General features: G+C 38.7%; 1 protein-coding gene across 9 annotated transcripts in view; it reads right to left on the bottom strand.

Moving 5' to 3' along the window:
- Positions 1-23,931, bottom strand: part of PDE4D (phosphodiesterase 4D) — a 600,157-nt gene that overhangs the window by 45,553 nt on the left and 530,673 nt on the right. For all 9 annotated transcript variants that reach the window (XM_069880216.1, XM_069880215.1, XM_069880214.1 and 6 more), the window contains one exon: positions 5,750-5,862. In XM_069880216.1, the coding sequence (XP_069736317.1) occupies positions 5,750-5,862 (113 nt within the window). The remainder of the gene's footprint in view (positions 1-5,749; positions 5,863-23,931) is intronic.

Raw genomic sequence — 23,931 nt, 5'->3', positions numbered from 1 at the left:
GTCTACTAGTAGAAGATCGAGTCAGCGCTGTGAGCATGTTTATTAGCCTACCTAGGCTCCTAGAAAATTACTGACCACCACAGCACTTCAGCTTTACCACACAATAAGACACAGATGAAACAGATGCCCAAACTAAACCAGGAGTCAGAGCCTATTGTCAGCTCCATATATTCTGGGCATGGGGAAACCCAGAGAGCTGCTGTGAACCTGCTTCTCTACCCCATGCCAGTGCGGGTGAAGAGATGCCAAGAGCCTTCTGGCCACACTCCTCTCTCCTCAGTAAGGGTCACAGAGGAATGAAAGCAGCGGGGCTGACCTGTGCCCCTGGGAAAACTCCATGGTAGTTAACACAACACTTGTTTTTGAAGCACATTAGGGAATTTATATATGGGCCATTATTTGAACTAAGCAATAAGTTCAGCCTCATGCTTTTTCTGAATTTTATGTTACTCAGCTTCCCACTGCCTGAGTCTTTTAGCACTGTAAAGGAGGAAAGGACAATCACTTTTTAGCAGCACGAAAATGTGATTATAAACCAGCCCAAATTGTCAAGGGACTTAAGGAGAGAATGTTAAAAAAAAAGGCAACTGAACAGATTTCAAGTTGTCTTTGTTGATTTCAAATGTTTACATTAGATTTTTACAGGCAGGTAATCTTTTAAAATAAACTACGATTAATATTATTGTTTAAGTGTACATAACGAGTGACAACTGCAGGACCATAAACAAACCAAAATCCTGCTGACATTTGTGGTGAATGTCACATTACTACAGTCTCTGTAAGTTACTTGGTTGGTAGCACTGATGCTTTGTGTACTTTCAAAACACTCAAAAATCTAAGAAAGGCTTTTTTTACTAGTAACTGTCTGTAAATAGACTACTGCTTTAATCTCTGAGCATTTGCACATACTGGTATATAAGTTGGACAACTATAAGATAATTAATGCTTAATAGCAGTTTCATAGTTTACATAGTCAAACTAGAGGAAACCTAAATCCTCTTAGCTTTGCTACCTAAAAAGGTTCCTAGAGAAAAGGCATTCACTGAAGTTTGCAGTGGGAAAGAAATGCCCAATTAATAAGTTTTTCCAAACCACTGCCAGCAGATCTTTTAAAAATTCTGTCATCTGCAGTAGGCTTAAAATTGAAACGAATGCAGTGTGAATTGAAACTTTTTCGGTGTCTAAATTCAGACAATCAGACACACAAAAGCAACGCACTAGAGATGTCTGCAAAATCATCATTACAGAAGTGAAAACACACCTTTGCATATCAGTTTCATTATAAGTATTCCTCCACATTTGACTAATCTACAAGTAATGCTGTCTAGCAGAAAGTGGTTGCTACATCTTTATTTTTCACACTCTTGATTTATTTATTGTCTGTCACAGAGTAACTCTCAGATCCAGAATCACAGGCTTCAGGAAGATATTGCGAAACTGCATAGTGGAAGAAGACCATTCTTCTCCCAGAGAACTTAAAATCTATTACTTTTTGCTTTAATTTTGTTTGACAGGAAAAGAAGAGGGGTTTGTTAAAAAAAAAACACCAAAAAAAAAAACCAAACCCCCTCCATTCTGGTTAAAAAGATCATTTACATGTACATCAAAATGTACCTGTGTCTAAAGCTAGAAATAACAGACAGCAAGCAAGCATCCGCCTAAGAACTTTGTTTTTCAGCAGATACTACTCACAATCCACTTAGAAATCGATTAGGCTTAGAATAAGCGAAAATCAGAACAGTTTGATAGAGGCATCTAATTATGCCGTAGAATCCTATCTTTAGCGACTGAAACTGGTGAACTATTTCCTAAAATGAATTTATTTCTATTCAAGTAAGCATCATACAGAAAAACACAACAACAGAGTCACAGTCCACTGACATCAGCCAATACTAACAGCATACGGTATAGAAAACCAGAAATAGGTCCCCAGAAATGAAAAATCATTTGAGTTGATTTTCCAAATTTAAGATGCTTCTTATTTGTTTTCTAGTTTTGGAGCATTTCAAGACTTTACAGGGTTTCTAGAGAAGTATGGGGATGATAAACTTCCTGTGCTTTTAAAAACAGCTGGGATTCTCTTGTTAGTAACCAATTCCAGAAGCTGGTCATTTAAGAAAACATCACGTACTGTAAGATTTGTAATAACATCATGACAAATGGCAATATTTTTATATACTATGTCCTTTCAATATCAGATTTATTTATGAACTATGCATCACAGATTTATCAATCAGTTACTTCATGTACAATACCTCCAGGCACTTGGAGATCTGCTTATCACAGGGGTGGCTGGGAAATAGGACATCACTTGCATATTGCAGTCATCCTGGTGTAACTCTAACAGCCAAGCATTATGGCTGGCTTCCTACAGAGCTGACCTGCAGCACGTTTTCAATGCTTTTGGAGTTACATTTACAGCCACAACATGCTGGGGGCCATCCAGAAATTGGGGAGGGCAACTCCATGCCTATTGCTTCAAGAAAAAGAAAAGGAAGATCTTTGCATAAATCCATGTTACCCCTCTTTCAGTCACGTAAACGTGTGAGCTGGCACGTCATCGACTACTGCTTATTAAGCACAAGGGACATCTAAACAAAATAAATACCCTTGGATTGGTAAGTGCTAACACAAGTTCCACAAGGGCATTACTGACAGTAAGGGGATTCCACATAGATGCAGTCAATGGTTCTGAGTAACAGCTCACTGCACACAGAATAAATGGACATTAACACTCATTCCGTGTCCTACTTCGGCCATTCAAGACAAACAACGCCGTTTCCTCTTTGGACTTTTTTCCTCTACTACTGTAGCCTTTGCACGATGGGCAGTACCTTTTACCTGGTGCAGTGCTCAATTATTACGCCACCCCTTACATCTTGCCCATCTTCTCATAAATAAGGATAAGTAACAGCAATGACAATGCTGTTACACATGCATAAAAAAAAAGGAGGAAAATATATAAGATAAACAGCTGAGAGTCTAGGAAAAAAAACCCCAATCAATCTCGCAGCCTAGTTCTTCAATAAACAAACCCAGAGAAAGGGAAAAAGGGAAACAGTGAGAAACTGTTCTGTACCAACAATGTTCCTTTTCCAATTTTCACATCCAATTTTATAGGACTTACTTTTGTGATAGAGAACTGGGCACACTTGAATATTCATTGCTGTATTGATGTCTATGACCTCAGCCTTGAGCAAAGTTTCTCTATAAACTAAAATGGTTTAATTTACCTATATGCCTCACTGAGATGTCACAATTTGCACTTATATTACAAATGAAGAGGCTGTATAAATGCTGGCTGCATTTTAATAATCAGAAATAAAACAATTCTTCAGAGAAATCCACTACACACCTAAAATTAAAATCCTTCTGTGCTATATTTTAACACATTATTACTCAGGCTTGCTGGTTTACAGTCAAGGTTGTTCACATTATGCTGAATGGCACCAACTTACTTGTATAACTTTTCTTTAAGAAAAAAACCCAACATTTGAAGATGTCACAGATCTCTATACATGGGCTGTAGACTTCCTAGAAAAGGGGTAAAAAGTTTCCCTTAAGAACCGAGTGTGACCTGCAAAACCTAACAGCAGCTATTCCTTCCCAATACAGTAATAATACTGTAACATGAAACAGTAAGTAGCAGTAAAGTCCTTTAAACATGCATATCCATATTTGATAGATCAAACAGACTGAAGCAATACATTACTACAATATAAAAATTTCAGTTTTGATGTAAAGCTTGGCATGATTCTTACTGACCTTCAGATTAACTAGGAGAACTAGGCTTACTGGGTACCCTGCATCAATCCCTTGTCTGCATGATCATATTGGAAACAGTAGAAAAACTTTTTCTGAATCACATTTTCCTTTTCATTTGAATAAATACATGTGAAGAATGTTTATCCTGTAATCTATGGCAAATTACTCTTTAACTAGCTCAAACAAATACAAACATGACATAGTATCAGATGTAGCACCTCAGTGTTTACTTAAAGATGCAAAGCAGTTGTCACATTTTATTTTAAAAACAGATCCTCTTTAGGTAAAAATCTGAATATACTTGGCAAAGCTTAAAATGCATTGCTTCACAGTTAATGCTATCTTATTCTAAAATCAGCCTGTCCTCATTGCTCCTAAAGTATACGGCACATCCTATCTGTCTTAGGGAGGTAATAAATACATACTTGAAGAAAGTCCAGGATATTGTGAAAGAGTGGCTACACAGGCATTGAAAGTCAGAGAATCAATAAGTGTTTAAACTTGTTAGCAAGGAAAATACCAGGTCCTAGGTGTCAGCCTGATCAGCCCTTTGAAAACAAATGTTACCAGATTCAAAATAGGCAAAAACAGATTCTTAAACTCTTGACTCTGTATCTTGCTGGCACATGTGCAACATGCTCCCAATAATGAGATCTTACAGCTGGTAGTAAAAACGTTTGGAGAATATGGCAATATCAGGCAAATAATTCTTAAAACAGATTTAAGAGTCTGCTAAGAGTCTCCAAAACCAAGAAAAATACAAGGGATATTATATTATGAACTGTAGGGTCGTTGGTCACAGAAAGGGTCATTGGGCACTGGAACAGGCTGCCCAGGGAGGTGGTTGAGTCACCTTCCCTGGAGGTGTTTAAGGCACGGGTGGACGAGGTGCTAAGGGGCATGGTTTAGTGTTTGATAGGAATGGTTGGACTCGATGATCTGGTGGGTCTCTTCCAACCTGGTTATTCCATGATTCTATGATAAAGACTTCAAATTATACACTCGGGATGAGTAAGCATGGACTTAAGAACAGTCAGTAAGAAACAACAAGTATTTTGTAAGGGCTGACAAAGCAAGATGGTAGAATTTTAAGAAGGCATGAGGTGAGCCAAAACCAGTCATTATTTTCTGACTTCCAAAAACCCTAATTACAACTAGAAGGGTTAAAAGGTGCTAAAATACAGATCATCAGCTGCTTTAGCAGACACGGGATGTAAATCCAGCCTATTTAATTGAAACTTTCTTCCAGCCTATCTAATTAAAACTTTTTTCTCTCTCATTGTATGTATAGCTCCCCAAATACACAGTTGATGACAAACATATTCTAAAGATGCTGATTTACTAGTGCTGCTTTAAACATTAACTCCAGAAACGTAGTTAGATAATGTTTGCAAACAAAAACCATGAAAGGAAGCAATACTCATGAATGGAGCATGTGTAAACTCTATTTCAAACTGCAAAACTGACACACAGAGATCAAATACCAACACATGGTCCCCGGCTAACGTGCATCCTCAGCTTCCAGGAAAGGCACAGTCAGTCTTACAGACTCACCACTGGATCTGAGTGCCTGTCACGACTATTGCGATACCACCTCTGTTCTGAGTGTATTCTTAGATAACAAATCATATTGCAAGAAGTGTTAGTGTTAGCATTTACAAATAAGAGTCATCCTGCAGTTTCCCTGGAATCAAGAACTACCTTCATCACTTTTCCATGTTACCTTCTACACTATTTTCCAGGGAAGATCCCTAGTCTGTAATGGGATGCTGTGAAAAGAATAAGCAACTAAAGAAGTTATTGACAACAGCAAAAAGCAATCTCTTTTTGTCTCTAAGAGACGCACAGGGGCACACTGTGGCTTTCCCGGACCTGCCTCACTCCCGCAAGTTGTCCCCCACTTCGGGAAGGCGGCAGAGGAGCCGCAGCAGCAGGTTTCCCGCATCCCAGCGCGCTCCCCGCGGCGCGCAGCCGGGGGTCCTACCTTGTTCGAGGCCATTTCGCTGACGGAGTGCCTGGTCTGCAGGGTCTCCAGCTGGTCCAGGCACCAGTCCAGCTCCTCCAGGGTCTCGCTGGCCAGTTTCTGGTAGGCCTCCTCTGCGAAGAGACAGGGAAAGGCGCACTGAGTTCGCGAGCGCTTCGCGGGGCTAGCAGCGAGCTCCATCCCGCACGCCGGCTCCGCCGCCTCATGCCGCCAGCCCGGCTCTGCCCCCTCCCTCCGCGGGGCTCCGGGGAGCAACAGCTTCCCGCCGCCCCGTCCCTTCTCGCCCTGCCTCCCTCCCTCCCGCCCCAGCCCCGCGGGCAGCCCCGAGCTCCGCGGCGACGGAAAAGCCGAGCCCGGCGGGCGGCGGTGAATCAGCGCGGCCCCCGCGGTTCCTGTTTTCGCAGCTGCGCCCGCCGGCTTCGCGCGGGCAGCGCGCCCCGCAGGGAGCGGAACGGGGACCCCGCGACGGGAGCCCCTCCGGGATGGGGACCCGCGGCCGGAGCCCCGCAAGAGGAGCGCACCCACCGGCCGCGCTCCGTCTTCTCTCCCGGCTTCTCGCACCTACCCGGCGGGGTACCATGAGTGTATTGTTTATAAAATGCGGACAAGATGTAAGAACACGTGGAAGTGCTCGGTATGATGACGAGCCGGCGCAGCGCCGGCACTTGAGCGGGCGTTCAAATCGCTGCAGGAGTGCTTGTGCGAGCCCCACAGTGTGCGTGCACGCTTGTGAGCATGTGAGGGGGCCTGCGCACACACGCCTCGGCTGTAAGCGAAAAGCAGCCTGACAAAATCTTGGGAACTGGACCCAGCAACCCACTGAGGGGGAAATAGGTACAGTAATGGCATGGAAAGTTAGGATTTAACCAAGATTTTTCTATGTCACATTGGTCCTAACTGTCTCAAACTTGCTTAAGTTTCACTTGCAGAAGGGACGACATTCCCTTCTTCAATAACGTGCCAACAGCAGATCTGTTGGTATGCAAGCAGTTAGAGAAAAGTAATACCAAGTCTAGGAGGTGAGCCTCACCTACAAAGCCTGGCTATTTTTTTTCCAATGTAGATCAGAAGAGGAGAATGCTTCTCCACACTGAGCTAGGAGCTGAGTGAGTATTAGCCCAGGCATGCTGTCTTGCAAACAGCGTATCTGAAACATCAAGTTTTGAAACTCCTGGCATGCATGCTTCTGCATCAGTTATGTGCAAACATAACTCCAAGGAAGAGAAATGTTTGTTCAGTGGGCTTGTTATTCCCACTTAAACATCTCCCTTAACTCGTTTCACATCAAAATTAACCTTATTTTCAAAATGTCAGACGAGCAAAAAAAAACAGGCAGACAAATCAATTAAAACTCCTTTTTAAATAAAACACCCCAGCATGGACTACTGCCAAATGGCTCTGTACATTACTGCTCATCATTTAGGATATTAGATGTGTATCTTTTTACATTTCAGAACACATGCTCAAAAACTTCAGGTTCCTTCACCACTGTTAAAATTTGCATACTTGCAGCCATTGCAAAAACACAATTTTGCATAATGTTCAGTCAACTCTGGAAAAAGGCAATGCAAGAAGAAATAGTTTGGATTGAGATTAACTGGCAGAACCATTCAAAAAAAAACTTTTGTAGTGCCTGCTGTTATCATGATTAACCTGCCACCTCGGCAAACACAACGCTAATCGACACTCCACAAAAACCATCCAAAATTGTAAACACTGTCTTTCAGTGTCATACTTACTACAAGTGCTATCTGATCCAAAAGAATTCCCCTGGCAAATAAAGTTGGGATTTTCCAGCCCGTTTATCCATCAAAAGAGAATCTGTGACATTCTGCAACACAGCAGACATCACAGCTCACTAGTTCTTGAACATGACTGGTTTACTGACCTAACAGTGTAGATTTCATCAACATCACTACTGGAAATAGAAATAACTGTGTTTATAAATGCTTGGAAGTTTACTGTGTTAAATGCTTTTGATGAAGCGGAGATGTGGTTAACATATGCATAGTTATCTGATGACCTTATACAATGATTTCATTGAGGGTGAAATGCATAAAGAGGTGAGGTAAAATGAATCCGTATGACGCTAATTTGTTACTAGCCTGCAGCCTGCCCTTCAGCGATTCTTAAGAAGTCATATATTGGGAAAGTTTTGGTTTTCTTCACAAGTAAACACCATCCCTTCTAATACTTAAGGGAGCAAAAGGGTAAGTTTTTCTGAGAAGTATGAGAACAAAAAAATACACTTGATGGATATCATATTTAGGTAAAAGTAATAAAATGGTCAGTTTGTTATTTGAATATATATTACCACCAGCACCATACATTCAGGAATCTTTACTACCTGCCTTCCCAGTATAGCACAAAGCACATCGGAAAACAGAATCCATCACTCACAAGTCCCATTACCTTTATGATGCTTCTCACGATCTGTCATTTCAGACTCCCACACTGTAAGAGTTTGTGACTGCCATGGGGACCTGACCACTCCGACTAAGTAAACTTCTGATGGTCAACACTGGGGTAAAGACTTGCTGGACTCAACACCTCCTGCCAGTTCTCAGATCACAGAGCTGTCAGGCTTGCCCTGACAGTTTAAATAGAAATAAAAGAGCTTCTCACTGGTGACAAAGTACCCATCAAACAAGCACCTTGTTCCCGCAGTTCTGAAGGGCAGAACAACCATAGAAAAGCTTTCTTCTAAACAGCACTGAAGCTCTAAATTTAGCCCACGCTTTTGTTGTTATACAATGTGGTGGGAAATGTTGTCGAGGTTAACAGCTTTTCAAGTATAACACCCCATCACCTCTAAGAATAAAAAAAAATAATTATCAGCCACACAGCTTTGACAGCCTCACAACACAGTTCCTGACCTCTGTGTTACCTCCAAGGTAGCATCCTGTAATTATTCCCAGCCAGGACTCACCTACTTGCCATTTTTTTTGATACAGGCACGTGATCAAGCTCCCACCACCTCCACCTCCCCCCTCAGTTGATGAAGTCCTAAAGCAGATTGACTTCTGTAAATTAGAGGAATTTTGAAATTTCATATGTTCTTTTTATGTCTCCTAAGGCTTTAACAAGAAGGAAAGAAATACAGTTTAACGTCATTTGCTTTAGCAATTTGCATGTTATTTTGTATAGGCTCTTAGAAAAAAAGGAGGTGAGCAAAGGTTCTCTTTACAGTTCATAAATTGCTATGAACAATTCCACATCTAGCTTTCAGTCCAGTATTAAAAAAAAAAAGGTCTATTAGAAAGAAAAGCTCAGCTATAACAATTTTGCACTGCACACCTTTTTTTTTTTTCTTAAAAAAAAGGTGTTCTGTCTGTTTTTGCAGGAGACGATTCTTAGCACAGCTTCTAACAACACCAGAGACAGCTGCACTTGTATTCACATCCTCATTCAGGACCATATTCTGTTCAAAATTTTCAAAGGGGAAAATTACTATACGACAATAATTAGGAAAAGTGTGCACTTTACTTAAGAGTCCACCATGATTTTCCTGTACCGTGTCGTACTATTCCTAGTGAACAACAAGCACTACTAGACTTTTCTACTATCACTCTAATGTATTTGTACTAACCTTTACAGTACTTTAAGGAATTCCATCACAGCAGAAGGAAAATGTAAGTACAGATTATTCATAGTTGTCCTATCAAGACTGTCTGAGTGATGCGAAAAGGCTGGAAAAGATTTGACTCAGCAAACACAGTCCAGGGCTTTGACCACTGTGTTGCTTAAAATGGGAATGTCTTGAAGGCAAGAGAAGGTGACTGCCAAGCAGTGGCATGATCCAGATAGGCTCAGCAGGTGTATTGTCTTTTGGGAGTGCAGGTAGCTGGAAGAAGCTCTGGAAACCTCCAGGCTACTCTAAATGAAGATGAGCTGAAGATCTACTGTAAGACTCTGACCCTGGACATTTTCCCAAAATTTTCAGTCTTTTGACTCTTCTACCTAATGTAAGCTTGAAGTAACAAAATTGCTGGGCCAAGAGTTTAAGTTTCTCTTACTACTACAGCATTTCAGAAGAATCCTTTGTGATGCAAATTAGAATTGTTTTCTGTAAAGGAGGATACTCATACTTACAGCCTTAACTGATGGCCTATATATTGAAGTGACTGACATTTTAGTCAGTGTTCACACCTTTTATTAAACATAGCCACTGATTCAGCATAGAGATAGCATCCATTTTACAACTGAAAAAAAATTTGTTTTTAGGTTTTACTGAGAAAATCATAAATATTGGGACTTAAAAGTCTATCTTTGAAGAGTGTTCATATGTCTTACTGATGATAAAATGTAATTATGAAAGATATTTTTGTTTAACATCTAAAAATTTGCAGACATCCCCCCCTAATCACAAGTAAAGCAAAATACTCTTGATCAGATTTTGGAATGAGCATTTGGGAAGACATCTCAGCTGCAGCAGATTTCTTGGTAATTATTTTGATGGTCCCACTCTGAACACTCACTTTATTCCATGCCAGGAATCTCTCCAAGTCTCCACTCCAGTGAAGAAGAATCCTTTGTATCGTTTAGTAGACTTATGCATAGAAGGACCGTGTCCAAATGACCAGGACTAGTTTTCTGTCAGGATGAGATGATCTGCAAGACTTCCCCTATATACTGCTTTATACACTGCCAGTAGCACAAGCCTTAGGCTACAGGAAATGCCTTATCTCCCTGAACAGAGAATGTAGTAATTTCCAGGAAATAATAGCAGCAAAATGATAAGTCCAGTTATGCACAACTTGTCAAGATACTTGATACTTATATTATAAAAAAGAACCGTCCAAAGAAGTACACAAACAAAACACACATAAAATTAAGATCTAGGAAGAAACGTGTAGGGTTTTTCGCCAAACATTTTGTATTTTTCTCATGGTGTCACAGAAATCCACATATGCCATATGACAAACTTTCTATACCCTATGACAAACTTTCTATACCCTATGACTGTATTTCAAGGGCAAAGGTATGAACAACATCTGTTGATATTTTTACAAAACCAGGTAATAAAAAGGGTGCAGAAACCTAAGAAGTAGTTATCAAGCTCTTGGAACAGGCCTATTATAGTTAGTTCAGAGAAAATAAGGCACTTCTGACTCTTATAAATATAGAAGAACTATATCAATAGGCTCTCACTATTCAATTCAGTCTCACTGCACATGGATGATGATGTTACTTATGCTGGCTTCCTCTCTTCTTTTGCTGTCAAACATTTGGTCTACTTCTTAGAAAAAGCTTTGGAATGAAGTTACTCATACTGACATAATTTGTTCTAAAGTCAAGAAGTATTTCTGTATTAAGTATTTGCAAATTCATCCTAAGAAACAGTCTTACAATGCCAGAGTGGTACAGCAGACTATCAGATAAATCTCTTTAATTGAAGCCAAGCAGGAAAACACATACAGTACATACAGCATATTTAAATAATTTACTACTTTAATGACAGAGCACATCAAAGTGTTTGCAGTATGAATGTTTTTATCCACTCTTTGCTCTTATCAAACATCTAACAAGGCCAAGTGAACATTCTTCTGTTACCACACATCCCTACCCAGTGCTCCTTTCCCCTCTGATTGCTTTGCAAAGGACTAATACATTGCTTACTCCACTGCCTGTAAGAATCTGCTAGAAGGACCACTGCAACTCACTCACTGGTGAAAAGAATAAGTCCTTCCATCAGGCAATCAACCTTGCTCAAAATAAAGAGAAAGCTCTTGATTTTGAAGAAGTAAAATGTCCTTTGCATGCATTTCTATTACTTTCTTTTAACGAACAAACTGCATTTTGAGAAAAAGTCTGTTTCTTTTTTAAATCTCTTTTTTTTTTCCCTTTCCCCAACAGCTGTAATTATGTTGACTGTGTTCTTTGAGGCTTGTGGGCAAGGAGTTTGGTAATGGATTCATTGTTCAAGTTGTTTGCTTATCCTATTTCTTGTATCATACAAAAAATATCTTTCCTAGGTGAAAGGATGTATCCATACTCAAGATCAGTTCCTCCTATAGTTGTGAAACAGTTTGTTTCTGAGGAGGACGCTGCTGTTATTTCAACATGATGAGAGAAGTTAGAGATTTTCAAAGCAGAACAGAATTAGAGGCAATGGCCACAAACTGAAAAACAGGAGGTTCCCTCTGAACAGCAGTAAACACTTTTTCACTGTGACAGTGACCCAGCACAGGTTGCCCAGAGAGGCTGTGGAGTCTCCATGTTTGGACATACTCAGAAACCCTCTGGACATGGTCCTGGGGAAGCAGCTCTAGGTGGCCCTGTTTGACCAGGAGGATTGGACCAGATGACCTCTAGAGGTCCCTTCTGGACTCAACAATTCTGTGATTCTGTGGTTTAATTAGCGGTTGAAAAAAATAAAAGACATTCTGGGGAAAAAATGGGTGGTTAAAATAACCACACTGTCATGTTTGCTGTTCTGTCATCTCTGACCATAGCAGAGGGATCAAAAAATATTACATTGTCTCCATCAGGATTTTGCTGAAAAGCTAAACTCCTATATATTATTCTGGGCATTATGATGAAAACAAGAAATACAAATCACTAAATTTATATGTGTAGAACTTTGCTGTTAAAAATACCTACTAAAATTTTTGTTTCCCTACTTTCTTAGAACATGTGATTACAGCACAAATAATAGTTCAATTTTTTTTCAAAAAACTATAATTAGGAAGCCTCAACTTCACTTTTAAGGAGATTACTGCTGGCTTCAGCTGAGTTATCGGTAGCTCCAAGACCCAGCAACTCTATTCTGTCACAAAATCCCTATGACCAACTGGAACTTGTTTAGATCAAGCTGAAATGTGAAAGTTGGGAGTCCCATCTGGGGAAGAATTTCAGGATACCTGTTTGGTTTTGAGAGCTTATCTGAAACTTTACAAATATAAATACAGAAATCACTGCAGAATAAAATAAAAATAAAGATACCTGTAAGTACCAGAACTAACAAAGTCTGTTTCCCTAAGCATTTGTGTCTCCCGGTTGATTTGACTTCTGAACTTCATAACACCCAATGGTCCAGCTGATCTCACATTAAAAATTTATAAGTGCCAAAGTTTAGAAAAAGCTTCAGCTGGTCTTCGCTAAAGAAACCTCAATAGAATTCTGTGAGGTAAGCTAAACAAAACTTTCCAATAGTTGTGGATTTCATATTTGCTCTTCTCCATCTAGATCCTCTGGTGTCTAACAAGAAATGTACTCAAACAGTAGTGGGTTGGGGGTTTTTTTCTTAAAAGACGTGTTCATAGGATCCTCTATAAGTTGCCCATATTTACATAGTTTAACAAATTTCATAAATCACTACTACCTCACTACTAGATTTAACTAACAGTAGTCAATGATTTCAAAAGTTAATAAGTGACTGTTAGTAACACACACCTATCTCCTTAGGAAAGCACTCTAAAAACACCTCGAGTGTTCTTCGTAGTAATTCTTATTTGAACCAAATTTGCATGATATCCATAAAGTAAACTAAATAAATGGATAGCAAGAGAGAGCAGCTGGAGGGTTTATGTCAGGGCCATGGAGATTGCAGGAGAGAAGAAACCTCTCGTCCTTGCCCCAGCTGGGTAGTGGAAAGCCTGCTCTCCTTCCAACAACGCAGAAGGAGAAATAGAAGAACATGCAACTTCATTCATCTTAATCCCTGAAAGCAGCAGAAAAAGCAGTAAAAGGAATGAATGTTCCTCCTTCCCTTTTAAGAAACTGTTCTTCTATTCACATTCAATTAGCTGTTGTTTATTTATATGGCATACATGGGCCACACTTTCACACTCTTCCCTACACTAAGAAACCATGCAACCAATAAATATCACTCTTAGCTTCAATACTTACTTAGTTTTTAATGCTTCCTTCTCAGGTCAAATGATGTCCGAATCAGCTTTTGGGCCAGCAGCACACTCCAGTATCACTGGACTTCTGTGCCTCACTAAAAATCACGTAAAAATGTGAAGTTCCTGTCTAAAGGGATACTCTTGATGGATTATTCCCGTTGAGTATGTGCTGAATCAGATAGTCACTCTATTGTATGTACAGATCATCTTCTGTGTCTCCTATAAATTTCCACAATTATCTCTGACACTGCTGAAGAAGTGAATCACAGAATCACTAGGCTAGAAAAGACCCACAGGATCATCAAGTCATAAATAATCTTTTTTTTTCTACAAATTACATGACTAAGGAGGTGAATGAAAGTTAGTTTGGTTTCGGCAAGGCAATTCTAACAGAACCTTTACTGTTACTGTAAATATTTTTATTATTTCTTTTGTTTCAGTGTCATAGCTTATCGATATTTTCAAAACATTACTATAATAGTGCCCAAGAGCCTCATTCAGGATTAGATATCATTAAATAACAGATGGTGCCAATACGTCAGATCTGTGGCTTTCTCCCTTAGTTTTTAGGCACACTCTCTTCATATTTATGCTGTATTTAAGATAATACTGTTTCCACCGGTTTGACTTCTGGCTTTTGCAGAGGATAACAACACTCTTCTGGAAGTCTGATATGCCTCACTATCACTACAGTTATGTCACAGGTAAAAACTGTACAGTTTAAACTGAATGAACTGTGTTAGTCACACCATTTCTTTACACTGGACAATGAGTCAGTCATCATTTCTGTTACACTTGTGTGTCATAGTGCCTCGGGAAATTATCCCAGAGGCTGCTAACCTTCAAGCTGACACTGTAAGTATCAGTCACTGTTTCTGTGGCCATGAAAAGGCCAGGCTGGGAGATGGTTTGTTTTGGATGACAGGTAGGCAACAGACAAACGTCATCCAGCAAAACCACAAGATAGCTCAACCTGCTCCTCCATGCGTCAAGTTGAATAGTCGACAAACACTGTGTCAGTCTTTCCTTTACAACAAATTTCAGCTATTTCACAATATTCATTAACAGTTCATTTCCCTGAAGCCCACAGTGAGATTTTTTTCCCCTCATATTTTCTTTCAGAAGCCCTGCGCCAAACATTCAGTATTGATTTACATGGTGACACACTCTCATATTAACTGATAACCTCTCCCTAATTTTTAGGTAGATCAAATAAAAGAGATCAGAAGTAGAGTAATAACAAAAAGATTAAGGTGGCATACATTCCTGGCTGTACCAGTATGGACTATTGCAGTTGCCAGCAAGTCCTTGACAGCAGTACTGTGCAGCGCTCTCAGTTTTTAAAGCAACTTTAAAGGGGCTACTATTAAATTTTGGAAAAGGAGAAAATTGCATTTCTTTTTAAACAAATAATAATAGTGTTGAATCTAATAAGAGTTTGAATGCAGTGCTCCTTAACAGTGTAGGAATGGATAAACAAATCATATCTAAATTATATGCATCTACATTATGCTTATTTTGCTCAACACCGATGCACAAGAGTAGAGACATGACATTTAGAGGTTGGTACACTATACGGCACAATCGATAACAAGAAGCTATATGGATTATAGGGCCTACCTGAAGCTACAAAAGCAGTTCAGCCCTAAATGTTTTTCTAGGCAAGCCAGATATGCCTATAAACACCAGCTTCATATCTTGGCAAATATATCTTGAACTGTCAGCGAGCCATGTGACTGACTACTAACTACCGTAGTGTAATGTTGATTTAGAGGAAATAAGACCAGCTCATAATTTAGGAGTACCTTCTGTCGTTCCTGAATGCACTGTGTTGGTGTGACCCAACATGACTCTACACTTCCTGTGAGGCGTGACAAGTTCAAAACTTCTGGTAAAATATTTTATTTGGCTTGGTAAAGCATGCTTAATCATCAGTTCAAACTAGTTTCAAAAGCTGTGGTTGTTTCTTCATAGCATTTTAGCTAATTTTAAATTAACTAGATTTATGTGTAGTTTGATAAAGCAAGTGACACTGAGCTTAGGTAAATAAGCACTGGCTTTTTTTTGGTTTCCTTTTTTTTTCAGACTCTATTTAGCAACTTTCCATGTTATTGAAGGTTCACTATGATATGGTGTTCACACAGGAAGCTTTACTACAGCTCTGTTTACTTAATTCTTGCTTAGGAACAAGAGAAGTTCATATAACAACAGGAAAAAGCCTCAAAAAAGACACAAGATGGCAGACAGCTCTCAAAAGTAAGCAATGCCCAGTGACTGCTGCACAGGTTCTCGCAAGCCTACGTTTATGCACCTTCATTGATATGTTTGCATTTTGTAATATTTGTTAATGAACAAAACAAAAGTTTTGGTTGACTAGCATTTTTCTGTATTTTTCATATATATATCTTCAAATATATAATTAGGGTTTTTTTCCAGGCTAGTTATGCTTTCATAAATCCCTATAATGTGTGATAAACATTGTTATGCACCTCAGCACATTCGGCCTTCTAAATACTGTGTCAAATTACCAGGTACTCAGACACGGGCCATGGAGAAATGTCCTCTTCCACTTCAGCCCAAATCTGCTCAGTAGTAGCTCCTTGCTATAAATTACTAATGTCAACACATTTTTGGTAGAAAAGATTTAAGAGAAACAAGTAGAGCTAAGACAGCTCAAGCTGTTTAAATAGCTGATCTAAGCTAAATCAGCTGATTTTCTACGGAGCACACACAGACATTACTTCACTGTGAAACAAATCTGGGCAGTAACTTTCAGCAGCCTCTGAAGTAGTAACCTCTCTGTGATGAGAACCTGAAAGAGGACATCTGCCTACAGCATTAAATAATGATATTCCCCTAAAAGACCCAAGAGAAAACAAAATAAGACCTGTGGTGCTTCTCAGTTCTCAAGCGTCAAGACTGCAGCATGAGAGCAACTATGGTCATGACTCTATTTCTTCAACAGAAAAGCAGTTACTTCTCACAAGGTGACACAATGAACATTGGTAGCGTTACTACAAAGTTGTTCTTGCAAGCCATAACATTTTTGATATATACGCTTCATTGTACAGCTATTTATTCAGGAATCATTAAAAACATTTTCTCTCTTGCATAATTGATCTATACTGATAGAACCAGTCTTGATTACATCTCAAACTACATGAAAAAAAGTGAGCACCTTTTATCTTTTCAATAGAATTACCTTAGAAATTAAAAGATATTTTTTGTTTCACACACCAGCTCCATGAGCCAGAAAACAAATATAAACCCCAGGAAATTAAAACTTCCTGAGAATCCATCTATACACCAAACCTTTGACTACAGGCAAAGATATATACTACGTTAGTATAGAAGAGTGGGAGTGATTCACGGAATCACAGAATAACCAGGTTGGAAGAGACCCACCAGATCACCGAGTCCAAAATATTCACAAAAGATTCACAAAATAGTTTTGGTTTTGAATGTCTCTCTATGTTTAGATCTTTTAGTCAACTTCAAAGAAACCTACCAGAGGTGCACAGATTTCAAACTACTAGATTCTGGCAAGTTTCTTGAAAATAAGTCACCAGCTAAAGGGAAAATCTGTACTGAGTGAAGAGATGTAGAGTGTGCTCACTGTATTTGTAGAGCAAAGTTAAGCTACAAAGGAGACAGGGAAATGCATTGGTAGGGAAAACTTCCACTGGAAGTACAAACAAAGAATCTAACAGTCAGAAATAAATTATAGGAAATCAAGCATTGCTAAAACTGCTGCTTGCAGGTCTGTTTTCTTTAAAAAAAAAATCTCATTAGAGTGTTTTCATGCACTCATTGGAGTTTTTTAAATGTTGTTTTAAGAATTCTGGATAGTTTTTTCATGTTTGCCAAATGAAATCTGTAAGATTTATGAATTACATTCCTTTTTCTTTCTTCCGTTTATAAAATCCAGTTTCAATGTCATACATGGATGTGCCTGCTTCTGTGACAAGATTAACCATAGTGGTGATACACACATGGAAGGTGTCTGGCTTTAATCTGAGCTCTCACATAGACATCTGTCACAAGAGAAGGAAGGCAGTTAGAAGAGAAAGTGATTTTTCATTTACAAGCCAATGAAACATAGTAAAGGTAAACATGAGAAAATACAGGACACTGCAACAGCATTTTTATTTCCATGAGGAACGTAATTCCTAAGTAGATATGGTATTTTCTCGATGTATTCATGCATTTAGTGTCAGAGATGTGCATTTATAATACAAGTCAATTCTTTCAAGTCATAGATATTAGAAAATGCAGGAGTTGGCTTTGCGTCCAGTACAAAACTGACTAAGCCATTTCTGTGGTGTTGGTGCTGAGAAGCCAGTAAACAGTGATAAAGAACAGACGATATAGCCATTGTATGAAATATAGCCTTTATGTTAAAAAAGACACCCAAATACCTAATTCAGATCCTAATTTAAGGTAGGAATGGAGTTTCTAAATAATCTTCTTATCTGACAAAAAAAAAAGTTAAATAAATTGTAAAAGCGTACTTCTAGTTTTTAAAAGAGTTGTAGAAGGCAGAGGGGAGTCACTGGCCCCTCTATGCCTCTCCTAGCAATTACTGACAGGCTACTGGTGGAATGTCACTCTTATCCTTGGCAGCCCTTGCTTCAGTCCCAAGAGCGTAAAACAAAATAATGCAAAGTTTGTATCTGTTATGTTTCTAAGAATGGACCAAAAATACTTAGCAGAGAACAATTTAAAAGACAGAGAACGTCTAATAAGGAAAAATCAAAGCAGAAATAGAAAAAAACCAACATGATGTAAAAAATAAAACACAAAATTTAACCATGGAAGTAATAATTTATTTATTTTTTAAAGAAGGAAAAAAAAATAATAACCGTTTTAGTCCTAGTAACAAAATTCACATGTAGACTTCAGCACTTCCAGTGGTTGCAGTTTAAAATAAAAATAAAATGTCTTGAGTTCTGGCAGTCAGAACTCTGTCCTCCAACAATCAGAGCATCAGCAGGTGAATGGAATGGAGCTCATCTCCACATTACTGATGAAATTAGCTATGCAAGGGGAACGTAAGTCTTTCAAATTTTGTCAGGGAACAACAGGCATATTTAACTGTTTTTGGTTAAAATGCAAGTATTAAAAGCAAAGATAAATACAATTTTTCAACTATATATAAAATTTAAACTGTATAAATAAAACTTAAAACATTTAAAATTATGCATCATATTTTAGGACCTTTAAACTTGGGCAAAAATGCACTACTGCTAATTGTTTTTTGAGGAGAGAGATTGAAAAAACTGGAAGAGGAAAGTGGTAGTTTAAAACTGGCTATTGAGTGAGCTAACAGATACTGTTTAATAGGAGATACAAAGACTGTCAAAGAACTGATTAAGAAGAAGCACAAAAGGTGTGAATGATATTCTTCCAGAAAGAGGCAAATGCACGTAACCTCCAGTGAGGAAGACACAAACTTTTGGTATCCTTTAAATTGCAGAGGAAGCTCATGCAATACAGGAAAGAAACAGAAATGAGCAGTCACTGTATCTCCATAAGAGGAAGTGGAAACTCCAAGGAAAACATGCGGAACTCTTCATTTCCATCTGTTTACGGGGGTACCTGTGCAGCAAAGAAATTTGTACTAATGGTCCTTAAAATAAGTATCTGCTGGTTTTGTTGGCAGCATACACCCCAATCTTCCAGTATACACTAGAGGCAGGCCACCCAGGCAAGGGATTAAAAATAGCAAATATAAATGATGATGAATATTTTGTTTGATTGTGGTCAAAGACATTGATGTAGATGATGGAATTCAGTTAAGTATATATACGATGATTGAAGAAGAATAAGACTAGCTATAAAAAGAGAAGAGATACACAACTTGTCCAGATACCAGAATGAGACAATGAATGTTCCGAAAGGGACGCAGAAGAAAAAAGGGGAAAACAGTCAGTAGATCATAAAACTTTTCAACAGAAAAAAAACAGCACTTAAACCCCAGCTCCAGTGAATTTTTGCGCAGAAGTCCCACTGATTGCAAAAGATCACAATTTCACTGAAGAGACACTCTTTGGAGTTGGCTGGAGTGATAGCAGGAGTGACATAAAGAGGTGGGAAAAATTACAATGCTGGTTGTGGTGGTTTTTTTTAGGATTTGAAAAATAAGCTGCTACTACATTACTATTTGTTTACACCTCAAATGACCTTTTTTTCCCCCTAAGGATTTCCAACAACTGTCATCCAACATGCAGCGAATGTTAGCTCTAGACAGATATAACTCTTTTTTCCTGAAAGATTTTGAGAAATTACTATTTTAAAGGCTACTTTGGGAAAACTTTCCAAAAGAAATACAGTCTACAGTGCACATTACTGTGTAGAGCTGCTTCTTGTACCATCTGGGAAATTGCACATCATACCTTTGTGGGGAGTTTCACACTTTTGACATTCAAAATTGATTATTTCAAAAGGAATGTTTACTTAGTAGAAACAAACTTGTAGCAAGCTAGTACAAGTAAAGCAGCTGAACCTTCTGCCATAAGAAATACTAGAACAGGCTTTGATTATTAGGTAAACTGTCTTAACCTCTGAGACATAACTAATGTAACGCTGTAAATCACATCTTTATCTTAATGGATTTTATAACCTGTTTTAACCTTAAACATAGAACAATGTTCTGCTGTAAATTCCATTTGGTCTAACACGAAGAAGAACATTGTTTTTTTAAGGCAAGAAACGTATCTTATACTCATGGGTATGGTTTTAACACCTTATCCTTAAAAACACACTAACTCTCTGCAATGGAAAATACAGAAAAATAAGGGGCTGCATCTTAGCCAGTAGGTAGGTCTCAGTGATTTTAACAGTTGCACACTGCTTTACTGCAGCTGAGAATGTGACCCATAGCTTGCACTTGTTTACACAAATGTAGTAAAACACACAAAGACAACTGAGTAAGAAGCTAAATGAGCAAGAAGCTAAATAAATACGTAAATTTAGTCAGGTAAACGTGACAAGCCAGGTGTTCCTGTGAGATTAGACAAGTGGTCAAGGTAATGAAATGTGCAAGGCAAAACCGAGTGTTTCATATGACCTGTAAAGTTATCTCATAATAACGCAAATCTTAAAATCATTCATTGTTAACACAAAATAGGTTTCATTAAGAAATAACAAAATATTGGTGGCTTTTAAGAGGAATCATGATCTCTTTTTTCAAACTATGTGATTATTTTGTCAGGAAATAATTTACTTCACAAATTTACTTTTTTTTTTTTTTAAATAAAACCAAGCAAGGAGATCAGGACAGGGAATCAGTTTCCAAAGTAGATTACTCCATGGTTGAGTGCTGGCTGCACCAGCTTGTGTCTCAGCTTAAATGAGGTTGCAATTTTGAATTAAAACAAAAACAAAACAACAAAACAAAACCAAAAACCTATGTCTTGTGTATACCAAGCCCTAAGATACTAGAAATTTAAAGATTTGACTTCCTTGCCTTGTGAAAAGCCATGCACTGGATCATGTAGTGATTTCCCCCCTCTGTGAGACGAGTACATCCATCGTGCTGGGGCACACATAATCCACAACCTTATATCTGGTTTTGGCGTGTCAGGATGTGCAGCTGGGAAGGACAGACAAGATTTTTGCTAACAGCTTGGCAGAAGCCGGGACCTTGGTTCAGCACTGATGGCTCTGCTTGTCAGATGCAGGTGGGCAGCAAACTGCAGCTCTGGCTGCCGTGGTGCATCTGGAATTACAGGATGGTAGAGACTGTGGCAATGTGCAGTGTGTTGAGGAGCTCATGGTAGGAAGGTATGTCCATTGTATAAAATCAGACAATCTGATTTCCTCCTCTGGTCAGGCTCAGGTGAAGCCAGAGCACATGCATCATTCAGTCAGCAGAGTTGTGCTTTTTCTCCTTCCTACTAGAGGTATTTCTCCTACAAAATGTCTGTCCTGTAAAACTCTGAGCACAATTGTTAACTTCTTTTGGAGTCAGGAGTTTAATGACAAAATAAAGCTGAAGTGGGAAGACTGCAGTGGAACCACTGTCATTTGCCTTGTTCAAAGGCTGGTCTAATTCATAACATGGCAAAACAATAATTTTAAAAATCAATCTTTTTCTATTGAAGCTTTGTTTTGAAACTATAGCTACTTTGAAACTATCAGCTACCTTGTGCTCGATCAACTTTGTTAGTCTACCATTGCCAATAAACACAATAACACCTGAACACCAAAGAAATGAAAAGTTCAGGATCAAAGGGATAGTTCCACACTACTGGTTCCTGGTGGTAATGCAGGCATAGGTTACTCTGTCCTTGCTCTGATGACTGCAGTCATTGTTAGCCATCTGTGTACTACCTTTCCTTTGGGGACACATAGTGATGTAGACCAGAGGGCCAGACTTATTAAAAATAATTTGGCAAAACCCAGTTATTTGTAACCTGGCTAAGTTCTCTCTGGTATATTCTGTGCCTTCATTAATGACAGCATTGGCACAGATGAGATGGCCCCAGGGAACAAAAGAATGGCTTGGTACCAAGTATCTCTTGATGCTGGCACTGTGGCCAAGGTATATGGACATGCAGTCTCAGTGGAACAACCAGCCACCAGTAAAACATAGTTTCATTAGAATTTAACAATACATATTTTTACCAATAACATACTAGTGAAAATAATTTTGTTTGCAGGCTTGAAAAAAAAAAAAGGTTCAAAGTACAACTCTACAGTTCCAGCAAAATGTACAACACTGGGGGAACATTTGCTCTTGGTAGCCAGAGGAATAGTTTTCTAATAAATGGAAACTGGTCAGCCCCAGCGTTACAAAATCAGCCATACTCAGATTCACTCTTAAAATGCTGACTCTTTAAGGCAGATGCCAATAGATGTCTATATCGGTACTTCAAAGGTGACATAGATTAGAAAATTGTCAGTTTTGACAGTGGATAGGTGAAGACCTAAGTAGTTTAAAGTCTTTGAGCTCTTAATGACTAGGAGAAATAAACTCATCATTTCACATGGAAGGAGAAAAACATCACAACACAGACTAAAAGAATATGCATGGATCAAGTGTGACAAAAGCATGTAAAAAGTTTTTGAAGACAAATTCAACTGACCAGAGAACTCTGTCTATATCTCTACATGTTACAGATCACAAATCTGAACTGGCACAAGCCTGCTTTGAGGACATTGCTCAGGTTTAAATAAATAGCATGCATATTGGGACCTAACAATCCATACAATCCAGCAGTCCACACAGTATGCCACAACTATTCTTGCCATTAACCTTCATGTGCCAACACGCAGATTTTTAGTTTAACAGAAAGTCACAAGAATGACTGGCAGAATATGACAATTGTTAGAAAAGCAAATGGAAAGAAAAAGTCCTTGGATTAATTTCCATCTATTGCAAAGAAACCCAATACCATTGCTGGAAATGACAATCCCTTTCTTGAGTGCCTCATGTAGGTTGTTTAATAAACATATAAGGAGCCAGCCAACAGGAAGCTCAGCTTGCCACTGTGGACTAATGAAATGCTTTGAACTACAGGCAATATGCACACCCAAATTACAAACTGCGATACTCACAATATTGGAGCTGTTCCACAATGCAGGAGCCAATTATTCTTGGCAAGCATCCTCATTATGCCTTCCAGCTCCCCATCATTCACATGCGGAGTACTGCCACATCAAAAGAACCCAGCCATAAATTCTGTAAGTTCTTACAGATGAAGAGCAAGTGGAAAAAATATTCAACCTTTTAGAGCACGTAAGATTTCAAACAGAGCAGCATTCATCTGCTCAGAGGTATTATCAGTGTAGCTATTTCCAAGAAAGAATAACTAAAATTTCAGTTTAGATAAACTTATGATGCTTATTAGTCTAATAATGACTTTGTGCTACCCTATAAAGCAATAAAGTGAGGCAATGGGAAATATGAATTAAATGAAAAAAAAATATATCTAAATTCTTATGGACTTTTCTGTTGCATTTTATATAGAACGTTGCCACTAACATGTGTCAGCTGGATTAATTAAACATACTATAAAAATTCACAAGAAATTCACAACTGAACTTGAGGTCTCCAGTGCTGCTTACTGCAGAACACTGCACTAACAGACAGTCCAAGACCTAGAATATCCATATTCCAACACACAGAGAAGCATAGAGGGGCAAAATGAGTTGCTCAGGCTTATACTGCATACCTTGTTTGTCCCTCATCTGTGAAGAGAAGGCAGGCTTCTGAAGTGCATTCCAGAATTCCACCTAGGAATCACACTGCCCCAGAACTGATTCAAAACGGCTCACAGGTACAGTACTACTTTCAAAATCTTCTATTTTCCTTCATAAAACAAGAAT

The sequence above is a fragment of the Phaenicophaeus curvirostris genome, chromosome Z, assembly GCF_032191515.1.
Source record: "Phaenicophaeus curvirostris isolate KB17595 chromosome Z, BPBGC_Pcur_1.0, whole genome shotgun sequence".
Classification (NCBI taxonomy): domain Eukaryota; kingdom Metazoa; phylum Chordata; class Aves; order Cuculiformes; family Cuculidae; genus Phaenicophaeus; species Phaenicophaeus curvirostris.
This window is presented reverse-complemented; position numbering and strand designations above follow the sequence as displayed.